This window comes from Crinia signifera, chromosome 6, assembly GCF_055691185.1.
Source record: "Crinia signifera chromosome 6, ASM5569118v1, whole genome shotgun sequence".
Classification (NCBI taxonomy): domain Eukaryota; kingdom Metazoa; phylum Chordata; class Amphibia; order Anura; family Myobatrachidae; genus Crinia; species Crinia signifera.
This window is the reverse complement of record NC_139222.1, coordinates 22,468,436-22,482,843: the sequence shown is the minus strand read 5'-3', so window position 1 is coordinate 22,482,843 and position 14,408 is coordinate 22,468,436. Positions and strand designations below refer to the sequence as shown.

Here is a 14,408-nt window from a genome sequence, read left to right as displayed (position 1 = left end):
CAGTTGTGTCGTCTTTAAATATTGCAATTTTACTCACTATGGGGGTTATTTTGGTTCATTCTTTCTTAAAAATTCCTTCTTAGATGGACAAAACCATGTGCACTGCAGGTGGGGCAGATGTTACTTGTGCAGAGAGAATTAGATTTGGGTGGAGTTTTACTTCAAAGTTAGATCTATATTGCAGTGTAAAAATAATGCAGCCAGTATTTACCCTGCACAGAAACAATATAACTCACCCTAAGCTAAATCTCTCTGCACATGTTACATCTGCCCCCCTGCAGTGCACATGGTTTTATCCATCTAAGAAGGAATTTGTCAGAAAGAGTGAACTAGAATAACCCCCAATGTCACTTCCAATATCATTAATGTATATATATTAAACAAGGTGGGTCCCAATATTGAACTTTGCAGGACTTCACTTTGGACCTTACCCCAGCTAGAAGGTATGCCATTTACCACCACTCTCTGTCCCCGAGGGATATATTTACTAAAGGTCAAATAAATATAATATTCCATCTGTCAGTAAATGGGGCTTTTAGCCCTGCAAGCCCAACATTGATTAATACTGAATTTAAAATGGACTTTTAGTGAATAAACCCCTAAGTCTGAGCTGATTGTCGGCTCCCAAACGGAAATCGCTAAAGTCCTCACAGCCGCCGAGTGATTCCGGGTTACGTGGCGGCTGTGAGCGTCAGGGACAGGACCAATCATTCCATGGTAGGTAACCATCAAATGATTTCTTCTCTGTGCGGGCGGTAGCGGATGGATGTGTATCCGTACGTATTCCTGCACAGGGTGGGAGGGGGCAGAGTGCGCTCAGAGGGGCAGTGTTATCCTGCTCCCTGGGCTCCGAAGACACGCAGCAAAGCGAGCAGGTCTGAATTGGGCCCTAACACCCTCACCCAATCACTGGCCAGACTGGTTTACTATTAAAGAAGAAAGAGAAAGAGTATCACTGTGTGGTGCACATAAGAGGAATTTTCATAAAATATAACCTTTATTTAATCACGTTCATTAAAATGTTAAGAAATATTGACATAAAACAAAATGGTTTCACAGGTTGGCACTCCAATCTGGGCTATTCCAGCAAGCCGGTGCCTGGCACATAATAAATGAAATAGAAAGCACTTGGAGAAGGACTGGTGCCAGCACACGGCAATAAGTGAAAAAGGTTTAATGCAAAAGCATAGTCGCAGACAGTAACAGCTGTAGACCTGACAGCTGTTTCAACTGCTCGCAGGCAGTTTTCACCTCTGATGAAAGCTGCCTGCAAGCAGTTGAAACAGCTGTCAGGTCTACAGCTGTTACTGTCTGCGACTATGCTTTTGCATTAAACCTTTTTCACTTATTGCTGTGTGCTGGCTCCAGTCTCTTCGACATAAAACAATACATATAATGACACGGACAGTGTTTGTTTTAAAAAGGATACTAGATCCTCCCACAGTGGGGCCCCTCTGTACTGCCTTCCCCAATATGTTTTTATTTCCCAATATATTTTCAATTCTTCATAAAGGAGCGTTACTGTTTACGCAAGATGCATGTATACTGCAACATACTGATACTTTACTTTCATCTCTGCGTGCCCCAAGGCTGCCAACATGTGCTGCGACTGTGGGAAAGACGCTCCTTATTATAGATATAGCCAAGTGCTATGTCACAGAGAATGAGGACGGGGAGATAGTTTGCTATCGTTATAAATGATACAAACTGTTACAGTATAATTGACAGAGGGCTGACACAATTCTTTCAAATCTAAACACAATGCTGAGCCGTGCGTGACGCTCCAGTGCCCGGATATGGGGGCAAAGGGCATGTACCCGCTATGGCTCACTGCAACCCACCGAGCCGGTTCAGCGCTGCGCGAGGACTGAATTCCGACACCGGTTCACTTCACCGCTCCAGGGAGCAGCCGTCAACTGCGGTTACCGCTACGTGGCAAGAGAGGATCGGGGTGTGTAAGTGTTACACCTCCGATACACCGTCTGCCCTGGAATCAGTGATGGGCGCCAAACACGGTGCTTCTCTGGCTCCACGGACCCAGTGTCAACTGGCGTCCATTAGTAACGCTACAGTTTTTAAACTAAAAACAAATCAAAATGCATTCATGGGGGGAAGGAAAACGGGGGGCGCACACACTTAGGGTGCAATGGTCTGCGTATGCTTCGCAAACAGGCTTCGTCAGGACCAGGTTGCTTTCTGTCAGTAGCGTAGGTGGGCTCCACCCCGAGTCAGTTAGCGCGCTCTGTCCTGCAGGCTTCCCGACACTGACTTTTTCCTCTCTCAGAGACGCAGCCAGAGACGAGGTGCCGCCTCAGGTCCAGTTCAGAGCTTCTGATTGCTGGAGAGTCTGAGTTGCTGCCCCCGTAAGCCTCTCCTCCATTATGGTCAGGTCACCCCAGTTCACTCCTTCAGTGGAGCGGATTGCTCATTGCTCTGCATTGTATGCCCTGAAGAGCTGATCAGAATCCCTAATGAAGGGTAACCAGCTAATGAGCTATACAGGGCAGGTGGACTGCTGCACAGAGAACCCAGTCCAGGATGATCAGCAACAGCTTCAAAACAAATCTAGCAGCCACACCCCTGACATTACCCCCCCTTGAGGATGACCTCTGGACAACCGAAGGACAAGACGAACAAAACTAAACAAGACAGTCTACCTCCCGGTCTCTGTGTGCCACAGGCTGAGTCTGGGTCGGAATTTGAGTACACTGGATCTATTTTGTCTGCCCTTAAGATGCCCTTTCAGTTAATGTGGAGGATCTGGTCAAGGCGGTTAGGGCGGTCCCATCTATAGAGGCCAATGACCAGCCTCAAAATTCTAAGGGTTTCACTTTTAAACATAAAAGGAGGGCCATTAGTTTTTAGTTCCCTAAATCTGACGATCTACAACAGTGATGGCTAACCTTGACACTCCAGCTGTTGTTAAACTATACATCCCAGCATGCCCTGCATCAGTTTTTTTGGCCATGCTATAACTGATGCAGCATGGCGGAGTATGCACAGTTCTACTCCTGTCCATTGCAGGATATTTTGAACAAATGGTCGGGATCACTATCCTGTTTTAGAGCAGCTGCTTTGTCTGTATAAACAACTTGTGCGGCTGCGCCTCCATCTGACCCCTGATTTGGGAGAGACATTCCATTTGCACTGATAATTGATACATCTGTGCGATGTATTCAGTGATCACATTGTGAGTTTGGCCGATATGATCACATCCTCAGATGCTGATGGTAATAAATGGGCCCCATATAGTGTAAGGTCTAACAAGCAGGGCCCTCTCCCTTCTGTGATTTATCTTACCTGATCTATAATGTCATCTTCTCCTCAATACTGACAGCGGCACGGAACCTCTGGGGTCATGCGGCACTGCTTACATGGCTGCTGTGACTGCACCTGCTGCAATGTTGTTATAGCTTATATCTCATAGGCAAGAGTGTATTGTACTGCATAGACCCAGCCACAGTGACCTGCAGACTGCATAGACCCAGTCACAGTGACCTGCAGACTGCATAGACCCAGCCACAGTGACATGCAGACTGCATAGACCCAGCCACAGTGACATGCAGACTGCATAGACCCAGTCACAGTGACCTGCAGACTGCATAGACCCAGCCACAGTGACCTGCAGACTGCATAGACCCAGCCACAGTGACCTGCAGACTGCATAGACCCAGCCACAGTGACCTGCAGACTGCATAGACCCAGCCACAGTGACATGCAGACTGCATAGAGCCAGCCACAGTGACCTGCAGACTGCATAGAGCCAGCCACAGTGACCTGCAGACTGCATAGAGCCAGCCACAGTGACATGCAGACTGCATAGAGCCAGCCACAGTGACATGCAGACAGCATAGAGCCAGCCACAGTGACATGCAGACCGCATAGACCCAGCCACAGTGACCTGCAGACTGCATAGACCCAGCCACAGTGACAGGCAGACCGCATAGACCCAGCCACAGTGACATGCAGACCGCATAGACCCAGCCACAGTGACATGCAGACCGCATAGAGCCAGCCACAGTGACATGCAGACCGCATAGACCCAGCCACAGTGACATGCAGACTGCATAGACCCAGCCACAGTGACATGCAGACTGCATAGACCCAGCCACAGTGACATGCAGACTGCATAGACCCAGCCACAGTGACATGCAGACTGCATAGACCCAGCCACAGTGACATGCAGACTGAGGGGAGTCACATTTCCCAAGCTTACACATTGCCCAGCTAGTACTATGGGACAGGAACCCACATAAGCCAGTGACACTGTGCAGCCAGTCACTTCTCTCACACACTATACATGTGGCAGCACAGTAGCTGTGGGGTACACTAGCAGCATGTCCTAGACACTGGTTACCACTACTCCAGCGGGAGTATAATAGGGGCTGATGGCTCCTGATGTATGAGATACACCAGAGAGTGTGGGGAGGAGACTGGTCAGATCTCTGGGCTGGTAACACACAGTGACATAATGTGAGGGGGAGAGCAGGAGTATAATAGGTGCTGATGGCTCCTGATGTATGATATACACCAGAGAGTGTGGGGAGGAGACTGGTCCGATCTCTGGGCTGGTAACACACAGTGACATGATGTGAGGGGGAGAGCAGGAGTATAATAGGGGCTGATGTCTCCTGATGTATGAGATACACCAGAGAGTGTGGGGAGGAGACTGGTCAGATCTCTGGGCTGGTAACACACAGTGACATGATGTGAGGGGACAGCAGGAGTATAATAGGTGCTGATGGCTCCTGATGTATGATATACACCAGAGAGTGTGGGGAGGAGACTGGTCAGATCTCTGGGCTGGTAACACACAGTGACATGATGTGAGGGGGAGAGCAGGAGTATAATAGGGGCTGATGGCTCCTGATGTATGAGATACACCAGAGAGTGCGGGGAGGAGACTGGTCAGATCTCTGGGCTGGTAACACACAGTGACATGATGTGAGGGGAGAGCAGGAGTATAATAGGGGCTGATGGCTCCTGATGTATGAGATACACCAGAGAGTGCGGGGAGGAGACTGGTCAGATCTCTGGGCTGGTAACACACAGTGACATGATGTGAGGGGGAGAGCAGGGGTATAATAGGGGCTGATGGCTCCCGACTCCCCCACTAGGCAGATGCATTGTCCTCATTAGTTTGGTCTGACAGAGGATAAGAGAAATCTGTATTGGTACAAGTAAAATATGTATTAAGTGATTATTCCTTACCTGTGCCAATATATAGAGGGATTCTCTCATTACTACACTGCTGATCACCCTTCATATATGTATCTTCTGTCTCTGAATCATCTTCCATATCTGTCACAGCAGGCTCTTCTTTTATCTTCATATCAGGCAAATAGATCTCTTCTCCCTCTCTATCTTCTGCCTCATTGTCAGTCACATACGCATCTTCTTCTACCTTAATTTCTGCAATCTTAATATCAGACAAATCTTCACACTGAACCAAAAAAAAAAAACATTATTAATGTCTGATGTTATGGAGATTACCCAGTAGAATATCAGTGTATAAGACAGGACAGACAGACAGACAGACACACACACCTGCTTCAATTCATATAGTGACAGTCACTTTGGTATATTGGGGAGAACCTAATCCCCACCTACCTGATCCTCCTGTGGGGTCCTGTGAGTCTCCTCTGTACAGTGCTGGGAATACAGAGGACGGGGACATCTCTCTGGGGTATCTCTGTTACTGGGCCCATCTGTAGGAGACACGCAGTGACTGAGGACATTGTATATATGTGATTATCCTGGGAATACAGAGGACGGGGACATCTCTCTGGGGTATCTGTTACTGGGCCCATCTGTAGGAGACACACAGTGACTGAGGACATGGTATATATGTGATTATCCTGGGAATACAGAGGACAGGGACATCTCTCTGGGGTATCTCTGTTACTGGGCCCATCTGTAGGAGACACGCAGTGACTGAGGACATGGTATATATGTGATTATCCTGGGAATACAGAGGACGGGGACATCTCTCTGGGGTATCTCTGTTACTGGCCCATCTGTAGGAGACACGCAGTGACTGAGGACATGGTATATATGTGATTATCCTGGGAATACAGAGGACGGGGACATCTCTCTGGGGTATCTCTGTTACTGGGCCCATCTGTAGGAGACACGCAGTGACTGAGGACATGGTATATATTTGATTATCCTGGGAATACAGAGGAAGGGGACATCTCTCTGGGGTATCTCTGTTACTGGGCCCATCTGTAGGAGACACGCAGTGACTGAGGACATGGTATATATGTGATTATCCTGGGAATACAGAGGACAGGGACATCTCTATGGGGTATTCCTGTTACTGGACCCATCTGTAGGAGATACGCAGTGACTGAGGACATGGTATATATGTGATTATCCTGGGAATATAGAGGATGGGGACATCTCTCTGGGGTATCTCTGTTACTGGGCCCATCTGTAGGAGACACACAGTGACTGAGGACATTGTATATATTATTCTGGGAATACAGAGGACAGGGACATCTCTCTGGGGTATCTCTGTTACTGGGCCCATCTGTAGGAGACACGCAGTGACTGAGGACATGGTATATATGTGATTATCCTGGGAACACAGAGGACGGGGACATCTCTCTGGGGTATCTCTGTTACTGGGCCCATCTGTAGGAGACACACAGTGACTGAGGACATTGTATATATGTGATTATCCTGGGAATACAGAGGACGGGGACATCTCTCTGGGGTATCACTGTTACTGGCCCCATCTGTAGGAGACACACAGTGACTGAGGACATGGTATATATGTGATTATCCTGGGAATACAGAGGACGGGGACATCTCTCTGGGGTATCTCTGTTACTGGGCCCATCTGTAGGAGACACACAGTGACTGAGGACATGATATATATGTGATTATCCTGGGAATACAGAGGACGGGGACATCTCTCTGGGGTATTCCTGTTACTGGGCCCATCTGTAGGAGACACACAGTGACTGAGGACATTGTATATATCCTGGGAATACAGAGGTCAGGGACATCTCTCTGGGGTATCTCTGGTACTGGGCCCATCTGTAGGAGACACACAGTGACTGAGGACTTTGTATATATGCGATTATCCTGGGAATACAGAGGACGGGGACATCTCTCTGGGGTATCTCTATTACTGGGCCCATCTGTAGGAGACACGCAGTGACTGAGGACATGGTATATATGTGATTATCCTGGGAGTACAGAGGACGGGGACATCTCTCTGGGGTATCTCTGTTACTAGGCCCATCTGTAGGAGACACGCAGTGACTGAGGACATGGTATATATGTGATTATCCTGGGAATGCAGAGGACAGGGACATCTCTCTGGGGTATCTCTGTTACTGGCCCCATCTGTAGGAGACACACAGTGACTGAGGACATGGTATATATGTGATTATCCTGGGAATACAGAGGATGGGGACATCTCTCTGGGGTATCTCTGTCACTGGGCCCATCTGTAGGAGACACACAGTGACTAAGGACATTGTATATATGTGATTATCCTGGGAATACAGAGGACGGGGACATCTCTCTGGGGTATCTCTGTCACTGGGCCCATCTGTAGCAGACACGTAGTGACTGAGGACATGGTATATATGTGGTTATCCTGGGAATACAGAGGACGGGGACATCTCTCTGGGGTATCTCTGTTACTGGCCCATCTGTAGGAGACACACAGTGACTGAGGACATTGTATATATGTGATTATCCTGGGAATACAGAGGACAGGGACATCTCTATGGGGTATATCAGTTACTGGGCCCATCTGTAGGAGACACACAGTGACTGAGGACATTGTATATATTATCCTGGGAATACAGAGGACGGGGACATCTCTCTGGGGTATCTCTGTTACTGGGCCCATCTGTAGGAGACACGCAGTGACTGAGGACATGGTATATATGTGATTATCCTGGGAATACAGAGGACGGGGACATCTCTCTGGGGTATCTCTGTTACTGGGCCCATCTGTAGGAGACACACAGTGACTGAGGACATTGTATATATGTGATTATCCTGGGAATACAGAGGACGGGGACATCTCTCTGGGGTATCTCTGTTACTGGGCTCATCTGTAGGAGACACACAGTGACTGAGGACATGATATATATGTGATTATCCTGGGAATACAGAGAACGGGGACATCTCTCTGGGGTATTCCTGTTACTGGGCCCATCTGTAGGAGACACACAGTGACTGAGGACATTGTATATATCCTGGGAATACAGAGGTCAGGGACATCTCTCTGGGGTATCTCTGGTACTGGGCCCATCTGTAGGAGACACACAGTGACTGAGGACTTTGTATATATGTGATTATCCTGGGAATACAGAGGACGGGGACATCTCTCTGGGGTATCTCTATTACTGGGCCCATCTGTAGGAGACACACAGTGACTGAGGACATGGTATATATGCGATTATCCTGGGAATACAGAGGACGGGGACATCTCTCTGGGGTATCTCTGTTACTAGGCCCATCTGTAGGAGACACGCAGTGACTGAGGACATGGTATATATGTGATTATCCTGGGAATGCAGAGGACAGGGACATCTCTCTGGGGTATCTCTGTTACTGGCCCCATCTGTAGGAGACACACAGTGACTGAGGACATGGTATATATGTGATTATCCTGGGAATACAGAGGACGGGGACATCTCTCTGGGGTATCTCTGTTACTGGGCCCATCTGTAGGAGACACACAGTGACTGAGGACATGATATATATGTGATTATCCTGGGAATACAGAGGACGGGGACATCTCTCTGGGGTATTCCTGTTACTGGGCCCATCTGTAGGAGACACACAGTGACTGAGGACATTGTATATATCCTGGGAATACAGAGGTCAGGGACATCTCTCTGGGGTATCTCTGGTACTGGGCCCATCTGTAGGAGACACACAGTGACTGAGGACTTTGTATATATGCGATTATCCTGGGAATACAGAGGACGGGGACATCTCTCTGGGGTATCTCTATTACTGGGCCCATCTGTAGGAGACACGCAGTGACTGAGGACATGGTATATATGTGATTATCCTGGGAATACAGAGGACGGGGACATCTCTCTGGGGTATCTCTGTTACTAGGCCCATCTGTAGGAGACACGCAGTGACTGAGGACATGGTATATATGTAATTATCCTGGGAATGCAGAGGACAGGGACATCTCTCTGGGGTATCTCTGTTACTGGCCCCATCTGTAGGAGACACACAGTGACTGAGGACATGGTATATATGTGATTATCCTGGGAATACAGAGGATGGGGACATCTCTCTGGGGTATCTCTGTCACTGGGCCCATCTGTAGGAGACACACAGTGACTAAGGACATTGTATATATGTGATTATCCTGGGAATACAGAGGACGGGGACATCTCTCTGGGGTATCTCTGTCACTGGGCCCATCTGTAGCAGACACGTAGTGACTGAGGACATGGTATATATGTGGTTATCCTGGGAATACAGAGGACGGGGACATCTCTCTGGGGTATCTCTGTTACTGGCCCATCTGTAGGAGACACACAGTGACTGAGGACATTGTATATATGTGATTATCCTGGGAATACAGAGGACAGGGACATCTCTATGGGGTATATCAGTTACTGGGCCCATCTGTAGGAGACACACAGTGACTGAGGACATTGTATATATTATCCTGGGAATACAGAGGACGGGGACATCTCTCTGGGGTATCTCTGTTACTGGGCCCATCTGTAGGAGACACGCAGTGACTGAGGACATGGTATATATGTGATTATCCTGGGAATACAGAGGACGGGGACATCTCTCTGGGGTATCTCTGTTACTGGGCCCATCTGTAGGAGACACACAGTGACTGAGGACATTGTATATATGTGATTATCCTGGGAATACAGAGGACGGGGACATCTCTCTGGGGTATCTCTGTTACTGGGCCCATCTGTAGGAGACACACAGTGACTGAGGACATGATATATATGTGATTATCCTGGGAATACAGAGAACGGGGACATCTCTCTGGGGTATCTCTGTTACTGGCCCCATCTGTAGGAGACACACAGTGACTGAGGACATGGTATATATGTGATTATCCTGGGAATACAGAGGACGGGGACATCTCTCTGGGGTATCTCTATTACTGGGCCCATCTGTAGGAGACACGCAGTGACTGAGGACATGGTATATATGTGATTATCCTGGGAATACAGAGGACGGGGACATCTCTCTGGGGTATCTCTGTTACTAGGCCCATCTGTAGGAGACACGCAGTGACTGAGGACATGGTATATATGTGATTATCCTGGGAATGCAGAGGACAGGGACATCTCTCTGGGGTATCTCTGTTACTGGCCCCATCTGTAGGAGACACACAGTGACTGAGGACATGGTATATATGTGATTATCCTGGGAATACAGAGGATGGGGACATCTCTCTGGGGTATCTCTGTCACTGGGCCCATCTGTAGGAGACACACAGTGACTAAGGACATTGTATATATGTGATTATCCTGGGAATACAGAGGACGGGGACATCTCTCTGGGGTATCTCTGTCACTGGGCCCATCTGTAGCAGACACGTAGTGACTGAGGACATGGTATATATGTGGTTATCCTGGGAATACAGAGGACGGGGACATCTCTCTGGGGTATCTCTGTTACTGGCCCATCTGTAGGAGACACACAGTGACTGAGGACATTGTATATATGTGATTATCCTGGGAATACAGAGGACAGGGACATCTCTATGGGGTATATCAGTTACTGGGCCCATCTGTAGGAGACACACAGTGACTGAGGACATTGTATATATTATCCTGGGAATACAGAGGACGGGGACATCTCTCTGGGGTATCTCTGTTACTGGGCCCATCTGTAGGAGACACGCAGTGACTGAGGACATGGTATATATGTGATTATCCTGGGAATACAGAGGACGGGGACATCTCTCTGGGGTATCTCTGTTACTGGGCCCATCTGTAGGAGACACACAGTGACTGAGGACATTGTATATATGTGATTATCCTGGGAATACAGAGGACGGGGACATCTCTCTGGGGTATCTCTGTTACTGGGCCCATCTGTAGGAGACACACAGTGACTGAGGACATGATATATATGTGATTATCCTGGGAATACAGAGAACGGGGACATCTCTCTGGGGTATTCCTGTTACTGGGACCATCTGTAGGAGACACACAGTGACTGAGGACATTGTATATATCCTGGGAATACAGAGGTCAGGGACATCTCTCTGGGGTATCTCTGGTACTGGGCCCATCTGTAGGAGACACACAGTGACTGAGGACTTTGTATATATGTGATTATCCTGGGAATACAGAGGACGGGGACATCTCTCTGGGGTATCTCTATTACTGGGCCCATCTGTAGGAGACACACAGTGACTGAGGACATGGTATATATGCGATTATCCTGGGTATACAGAGGACGGGGACATCTCTCTGGGGTATCTCTGTTACTAGGCCCATCTGTAGGAGACACGCAGTGACTGAGGACATGGTATATATGTGATTATCCTGGGAATGCAGAGGACAGGGACATCTCTCTGGGGTATCTCTGTTACTGGCCCCATCTGTAGGAGACACACAGTGACTGAGGACATGGTATATATGTGATTATCCTGGGAATACAGAGGACGGGGACATCTCTCTGGGGTATCTCTGTTACTGGGCCCATCTGTAGGAGACACACAGTGACTGAGGACATGATATATATGTGATTATCCTGGGAATACAGAGGACGGGGACATCTCTCTGGGGTATTCCTGTTACTGGGCCCATCTGTAGGAGACACACAGTGACTGAGGACATTGTATATATCCTGGGAATACAGAGGTCAGGGACATCTCTCTGGGGTATCTCTGGTACTGGGCCCATCTGTAGGAGACACACAGTGACTGAGGACTTTGTATATATGCGATTATCCTGGGAATACAGAGGACGGGGACATCTCTCTGGGGTATCTCTATTACTGGGCCCATCTGTAGGAGACACGCAGTGACTGAGGACATGGTATATATGTGATTATCCTGGGAATACAGAGGACGGGGACATCTCTCTGGGGTATCTCTGTTACTAGGCCCATCTGTAGGAGACACGCAGTGACTGAGGACATGGTATATATGTGATTATCCTGGGAATGCAGAGGACAGGGACATCTCTCTGGGGTATCTCTGTTACTGGCCCCATCTGTAGGAGACACACAGTGACTGAGGACATGGTATATATGTGATTATCCTGGGAATACAGAGGATGGGGACATCTCTCTGGGGTATCTCTGTCACTGGGCCCATCTGTAGGAGACACACAGTGACTAAGGACATTGTATATATGTGATTATCCTGGGAATACAGAGGACGGGGACATCTCTCTGGGGTATCTCTGTCACTGGGCCCATCTGTAGCAGACACGTAGTGACTGAGGACATGGTATATATGTGGTTATCCTGGGAATACAGAGGACGGGGACATCTCTCTGGGGTATCTCTGTTACTGGCCCATCTGTAGGAGACACACAGTGACTGAGGACATTGTATATATGTGATTATCCTGGGAATACAGAGGACAGGGACATCTCTATGGGGTATATCAGTTACTGGGCCCATCTGTAGGAGACACACAGTGACTGAGGACATTGTATATATTATCCTGGGAATACAGAGGACGGGGACATCTCTCTGGGGTATCTCTGTTACTGGGCCCATCTGTAGGAGACACGCAGTGACTGAGGACATGGTATATATGTGATTATCCTGGGAATACAGAGGACGGGGACATCTCTCTGGGGTATCTCTGTTACTGGGCCCATCTGTAGGAGACACACAGTGACTGAGGACATTGTATATATGTGATTATCCTGGGAATACAGAGGACGGGGACATCTCTCTGGGGTATCTCTGTTACTGGGCCCATCTGTAGGAGACACACAGTGACTGAGGACATGATATATATGTGATTATCCTGGGAATACAGAGAACGGGGACATCTCTCTGGGGTATTCCTGTTACTGGGCCCATCTGTAGGAGACACACAGTGACTGAGGACATTGTATATATCCTGGGAATACAGAGGTCAGGGACATCTCTCTGGGGTATCTCTGGTACTGGGCCCATCTGTAGGAGACACACAGTGACTGAGGACATGGTATATATGTGATTATCCTGGGAATACAGAGGACAGGGACATCTCTCTGGGGTATATCAGTTACTGGGCCCATCTGTAGGAGACACACAGTGACTGAGGACATTGTATATATGTGATTATCCTGGGAATACAGAGGACGGGGACATCTCTCTGGGGTATCTCTGTTACTGGGCCCATCTGTAGGAGACACACAGTGACTGAGGACATGATATATATGTGATTATCCTGGGAATACAGAGAACGGGGACATCTCTCTGGGGTATTCCTGTTACTGGGCCCATCTGTAGGAGACACACAGTGACTGAGGACATTGTATATATCCTGGGAATACAGAGGTCAGGGACATCTCTCTGGGGTATCTCTGGTACTGGGCCCATCTGTAGGAGACACACAGTGACTGAGGACTTTGTATATATGCGATTATCCTGGGAATACAGAGGACGGGGACATCTCTCTGGGGTATCTCTATTACTGGGCCCATCTGTAGGAGACACGCAGTGACTGAGGACATGGTATATATGTGATTATCCTGGGAATACAGAGGACGGGGACATCTCTCTGGGGTATCTCTGTTACTAGGCCCATCTGTAGGAGACACGCAGTGACTGAGGACATGGTATATATGTGATTATCCTGGGAATGCAGAGGACAGGGACATCTCTCTGGGGTATCTCTGTTACTGGCCCCATCTGTAGGAGACACACAGTGACTGAGGACATGGTATATATGTGATTATCCTGGGAATACAGAGGATGGGGACATCTCTCTGGGGTATCTCTGTCACTGGGCCCATCTGTAGGAGACACACAGTGACTAAGGACATTGTATATATGTGATTATCCTGGGAATACAGAGGACGGGGACATCTCTCTGGGGTATCTCTGTCACTGGGCCCATCTGTAGCAGACACGTAGTGACTGAGGACATGGTATATATGTGGTTATCCTGGGAATACAGAGGACGGGGACATCTCTCTGGGGTATCTCTGTTACTGGCCCATCTGTAGGAGACACACAGTGACTGAGGACATTGTATATATGTGATTATCCTGGGAATACAGAGGACAGGGACATCTCTATGGGGTATATCAGTTACTGGGCCCATCTGTAGGAGACACACAGTGACTGAGGACATTGTATATATTATCCTGGGAATACAGAGGACGGGGACATCTCTCTGGGGTATCTCTGTTACTGGGCCCATCTGTAGGAGACACGCAGTGACTGAGGACATGGTATATATGTGATTATCCTGGGAATAC

At 48.3% G+C, this 14,408-nt stretch overlaps 2 protein-coding genes across 2 annotated transcripts in view; one reads left to right on the top strand and one right to left on the bottom strand.

Moving 5' to 3' along the window:
• LOC146009548 (uncharacterized) overlaps nt 1–14,408 on the bottom strand; it is a 613,273-nt gene that overhangs the window by 99,461 nt on the left and 499,404 nt on the right. Inside the window, 2 exon segments of the mRNA XM_083149994.1 lie at nt 5,212–5,443; nt 5,611–5,708. Of these exon segments, the coding sequence (XP_083006120.1) occupies nt 5,212–5,443; nt 5,611–5,708 (330 nt within the window).
• LOC146007461 (uncharacterized) overlaps nt 1–14,408 on the top strand; it is a 450,549-nt gene that overhangs the window by 83,832 nt on the left and 352,309 nt on the right. The window lies entirely within an intron of this gene.